This window comes from Eurypyga helias, unplaced genomic scaffold (assembly GCF_000690775.1).
Source record: "Eurypyga helias isolate BGI_N326 unplaced genomic scaffold, ASM69077v1 Scaffold33604, whole genome shotgun sequence".
Taxonomy (NCBI): Eukaryota; Metazoa; Chordata; class Aves; order Eurypygiformes; family Eurypygidae; genus Eurypyga; species Eurypyga helias.
Genome location: NW_010247466.1, coordinates 3963 through 9159, shown reverse-complemented (window position 1 = coordinate 9159; position 5197 = coordinate 3963). Strand labels below are relative to the sequence as shown.

Genomic DNA, 5197 nt, shown 5'->3' with positions numbered 1-5197 from the left:
GCCCTGCGGCCTCCTGCCCCTCTGTGTGCGAAGGCCACGCCTGTGGTCACCGCGCACGCCAAGAGGCCGGCTGCCGCGAGCAGCCCCTCGGGTTGGCTGGAGAAAAGGCCCTTTTCTCCCTCACCCCCGGGCCCCGGGGCGAGGTGGCGCCTTGCTGGCGGTTTTTAAGTTGCGGGCACCGTTGCTCAGTACTTGTCAAACACGAGACGTGCCTTGCGCCAAGTTTTCAGATCATGAGGAGCGGCTGTCTGGAAGCGAGAGGGAGGAGGATGAGGATGATGTGGAGGCCGCCCTGAAGAAGGAGGTTGGCCAGATCCGTGCCTCGACGGAGCAGAAGCTGCGACGGTTCCAGTCAGTGGAGAGTGGTGCCAACAACGTGGTCTTCATCAGAACCCGGGGCATAGGTGGGACATCGATGGATGCTGCGTAATGCCATGGGAATAAACTGCTCTGAACAGTGTTGGTAACAGGCCCCAGAGCGTGTCTTCCAGGAAACTCGTGTACAGCAAACAGTGTACAGGAGTGTTTCCCCTTCCCTTTGGCATTGCCACTGAATTTGCTCGTTGGTAGAGTTGCTAAAGGTAGCGGATTCTGCTTTGACAAAATCACCTTTGACTCTGCATTTTGGCCTAGTAAAACAACCCTTCACAGAAAGGGGTTTGAGGCTGACAGCAGTGCTGCCAAACGTGCATTTCCCCAGCTTATTATTTAGAGGGGGGAGGGAAGGGAGTGAAAAAATGCCTCCTGTTTCTCACACCTAGCTGTTTTTCTTGTAGAACCTGAGAACCTGGTGCACCATATATTAAAGGATATGCATGCCACTAAAAAGAAGAAAACCAGAGTCATTCTGCGCATGCTGCCCATTTCTGGAACTTGCAAGGCTTTTATGGAGGATATGAAGAAATACACAGAAACGTTTTTTGAGCCTTGGTTTAAAGCTCCTAGCAAGGGTACCTTTCAGATTGTTTACAAAGCTCGTAATAACAGCCATATGAGTAGGGAAGAAGTAATTAAAGAATTGGCAGGTACGTATGGATTTCACACGAACCAAGAACAGGTATATAGGCAGCCCACAACTGCATGCATAGCGTAGGTCAGGCTATTAGAAGTGGTCTTAATGGGCATCCGTATTTGTTGCTTAAAATCTGTTGAATTACAAAAGCTTCTCTAAGACACAAACGTCTGCGTTGATGTCTTAAGAGACAACAAACGAGCGCACAGTGTTGAATGTTGTTTGGGAGTCAGTTTTGTGTGCTGTCAGGCTTTCTGTGGATGCTGTGCTGGAATAACGTGTTGCTATTTTCACTGAATATGTGACTCGTGCAGTAGCTCCCCCTTATTTACCTATTTTGTTTCTTGGTAATTGCAGTGGGATAGTTTTTCAGTTACTCCGGTCCTATGGGGGGTATGTTCTGAGAGTCCTGTTCTGCTGCTTTCAACAGGTACAGAAACGAGTAATTGCTTACAGCTAAGGGGGATATTGCCTGCTCTCTCTTAATTTTTAGCCTTTCAACAGGGCATGCTTCTGCTCTGAAACCATTTTTCCAGCATCTTTTAAACTACATCTTGTTTTACAGGAATTGTGGGAAGCCTCAATCCAGAAAACAAGGTCGATCTTAATAATCCACAATATACAATTGTGGTGGAAATAATAAAAAACGTGTGTTGCTTGAGCGTGGTGAGAGACTATATCCTGTTCAGAAAATACAACCTGCAAGAGGTGGTGAAGAGCAACAAAGACGACGCGCAACAAAACCCATCAAGTCTGACAGAGGAACGGAACTTGAAGGCAGTAAAACCAGAAACCGAGGAGGAAGAGAGCTCAAAAGAAGTAAAACAAGAGAGCAAGGATCAGGGTGAAACAACAGCGGAGCCCAAGGGGAATGATGTGCTAACAGCGTAGAAAATGTTGTAGGAGTGAAAGATAACCCAAAACCTATTAAAAAAAGCTGCCCTAGAATTCTGCAGGGGCGTTTTAAAGATGAGAGTGGGTTTTGTTTTGAAATCTTGTTTTTAAAATCCACATGTGTAAGGACTTTAGTGCTCCTTGCAGGTGGAGCTGATGTCCAGGAGTGCTCAAGAGAGTGTCACCGCTCTGGTGACGCTTGCTGCCACTCCAGGGCTTTGTTCGGGGGCCCTTACCTAGCAGCGCACGCGTGTGTAGGTGGGTGTGCATGCCCATGCAAATGCAGCCATCCCGACGTGCCGAGTGCTGCCTTACATCTGCTGGCTGCAGGAACCAACCAGCAGTGCAGAATTGGCTCTGCCAGGAAGTACTGACGGAAGGGAGAGATCTGGGGAAGACAGTTGCCTGCAGAGGGTTTTTAGGGAAGGGGTCCGACAGCTTGTGTGACTGCAACACTCTTCTGTGTGAGCAACAGAGTGAGCTAAACCTGATCATTTCCTGTATGATGGAGAGGTTTACATGTACCTGTGTCTGTATCTCCCTCTACAAGGACATGCCAAGTCTCGCAAGTGAATGGGAAGAACTGCTACGGGGAAAATACTCCAGTACTTTGAGATGCTTCAGAGTAGTACGTCTGACTGTCCTAGAGCAGCAGAGTCGCAGGGCACACGTTGCAGATGGTTTTAGCCAAAGCCACGTGAGTGTTTAGAGCAGCTGTTGGTTTGGAGGAAATGCTGTCGCCACTGAACAGAACCCTTTTGAGTAATTTCCTGCAAATAGCCTTTTGCTGCTCGGTCCAAAGACTTCATCCTTTGGGGGGTTTTGTAAAAAGTCTTTGGTTTTATTTTTAATTAGGTCTCAAAATTTGACTTCAAATACTGTTTGGAAACTTCTTGTGCAAGAAGGCCTCCATTATACCCTATTGGATAAGGGGAGTTAAGTTTAATTTTTGGTAGTTGTAGCTTTACAGTATTATTTTTTTTCTTTAGGTTAAAAGTACTGATAGTGAGCCTTTCTGTTTGTTACAGCAACTCTTCTGAGAGCCTGGTGACTCTTAGAACAGGACCAACACCAGTGCAGCTATAACCTACTTTCCAGGAGGATTTTGAGTATGTTTCCTGTGCAGCTGTGTAGCGCTCGGTTTCATTTCTAGGACAAAAGCCTGTGGGTTGCTAATGGGAACACACTCGTCTTGAGGAACACCACTTGTCATTGTCTTGGTCGAATGAAAAGGATGTGTTCATGTCCCTCAACCGTCCTTAATTTATGTTTTCCCCTTCCCTCAAAGTTGTGTTAGAAGTTGGAAAATGAAGATGACTGTTTTCCCTTGTCCTGTCCCACCCATTTATTAAAACTCCACTTTCTTATCTCCATCGGTGTTTTCTTTAGATTTCAGAGCTTTGTGGGTGTGTTTTCAAACCAGCAGTGCCTAGGTCACGCGCAGGAAAACGATTTGAGACCAGATGCACAGGCCGACAGTGAATGTTGACTGGTGGCCGAGGTCAGTGGTCGTGATTCAAGGCAGCTTGCTTATCCTGCTGAGGACAAAGATAGACTGGTGGGTAGTGTGTGTTGGGGTGGTTTCCCCCTTACCTCTCTCTCATCTGTGTGCCTGCAGAACCTACAGCTCTCCAGAAAAAGCTGCTGAGAGCTGCCACTCATTTGTCAGGCCTGTTTGTGACGTTGGGGTGCTGCCCAGGCTGCCCTCTTCTCCGTCTGATTTTTCCTAATTAGCACTTCCTGAACATTCACTGTTAACACCTTAATTCCTAAATCTTGAGGCTTTCAAGAGTCATATAAAGAGGGTGCTTAATTGGGATGCGTGCAGGATCTATGGCCATTTTCTGGGGGCTTGATTCCATACCTCATTAAAAAGCCTCTCCTGAGTTAAGAGGCCTGGTCCCAAAGAGTGACCCCGCTGCTCCTTCCCCTGGTAATCGCTTCCTTCTCCTTGTACTGTGGTGTTGGAAACTGATAGCTGGCTGGAAGATGTGTCTGCGTGTGCCCTGTGAAGTGGGCTTGGGTTTTGTTAACAACGCCCGCATTTAGGCACCGAGCGGTTGGAGTTGCTGCGTTACTGCGCTGCTGCGTTACTGCGCAGGGGCTGCCGAAGGGGAGACGTACAGTCCTGTGCTGGTGCTAACGGTTGCGATAGCAAAGCTGCATTAGGAGCGAAATCGATAGGGATATAGGCTTTTTTAGGTTGTTCATCAGACCAAAGCTGCCCCCACTCCTTGTTCCTCAGTTCGTTCTGTCTGATTTTCCCAGTAATTGTCTTTGGCAGCTGCTGGACAAATTCAATCATCTGATTCAAAAGAGGAAAAAAAAGATTTCAATTATAAATTCTTTTTCAGAACAGCGTAAGTCTTCACTCCACTTATTTAAATCAGAACCTGGTGACTGGGGAAATCAGTTTGGTTTTAGATTGTGTTCTAGCTATTAATTCCCAAAATCATCTCTAAAATAATACTTGTCACTTTCTTGCACAGCACACATCTGGGCTTTTTTTGTTTGTTACTGCATTTGAGCTGGATCTAATCCTGTTCCTGGCCTTTCCCATGGCTAAAATAGGTATTTGGGCTTCTGTTTTTCTTAAGGCACTTGTGTTCACTTGCCTTTCTGGGGTACTTGTATGGAGCAGTGACTTTCTTGACATGGCCTTGTAATTCACAGGCCAGATTCTTTGGATCTTGTGACTTAAAGGAGGGAGACAAGACCACAAAAGCTTTTACCACCTACAAAGGGAGAATAAATAAAAAATACAGCATTAATTAAACTAGAACAACCTAAGCAAATGAGGCAATTAGTTGAGAAGAAGTGAGTATTGCCTGCAATACAGGCTTGATGTATCTGTGCAGCAGAGGAAAATCCGCTTCTGTGTAGGGACATTGAACATTAGGACAAAACCCTGTTTCTGCCTTACTTTAGTAAAGGTCCTAAATATTCTATGACCCAAGTTTCAAACTGCTACCGAAGTTGTAAGAGTTCTGTAAAGGACTGTTTTCAAGTTCTTAACTGCTAGGGCCTTTTCTGTAAACACGTAATGTAACTCTCCAGGCAGTTGGTCAAAGTGGACATCGGTTCTTACCTGTATACTCGTGGTCATGTTCTTCGGGAAACGAAGGATTATATTTACTTTTAATAATTCTTTAATGAACACACAAACTACTGCTCCCCTTGCTTTGGGTGAAGTGATGGAGAAGTTTGTACAGCTACATCAGGAGTCTTAGGAATTCAGTGGGCGTTGAGTATGATGAGCTGGGGACCACTCATTAATTACCTCTCCTCTGA

General features: G+C 46.0%; 1 protein-coding gene across 1 annotated transcript; it reads left to right on the top strand.

Annotated features, from left to right (window-relative positions):
* Positions 1 to 189: 189 nt before the first annotated feature.
* Positions 190 to 1903, top strand: THUMPD1 (THUMP domain containing 1; the record flags this gene model as incomplete). The annotated part of the gene is made up of 3 exons (XM_010150740.1): positions 190 to 404; positions 777 to 1025; positions 1578 to 1903. Coding segments are annotated over 3 exons (790 nt in total), but the record flags the coding sequence as incomplete, so codon positions are not given.
* Positions 1904 to 5197: the final 3294 nt, after the last annotated feature.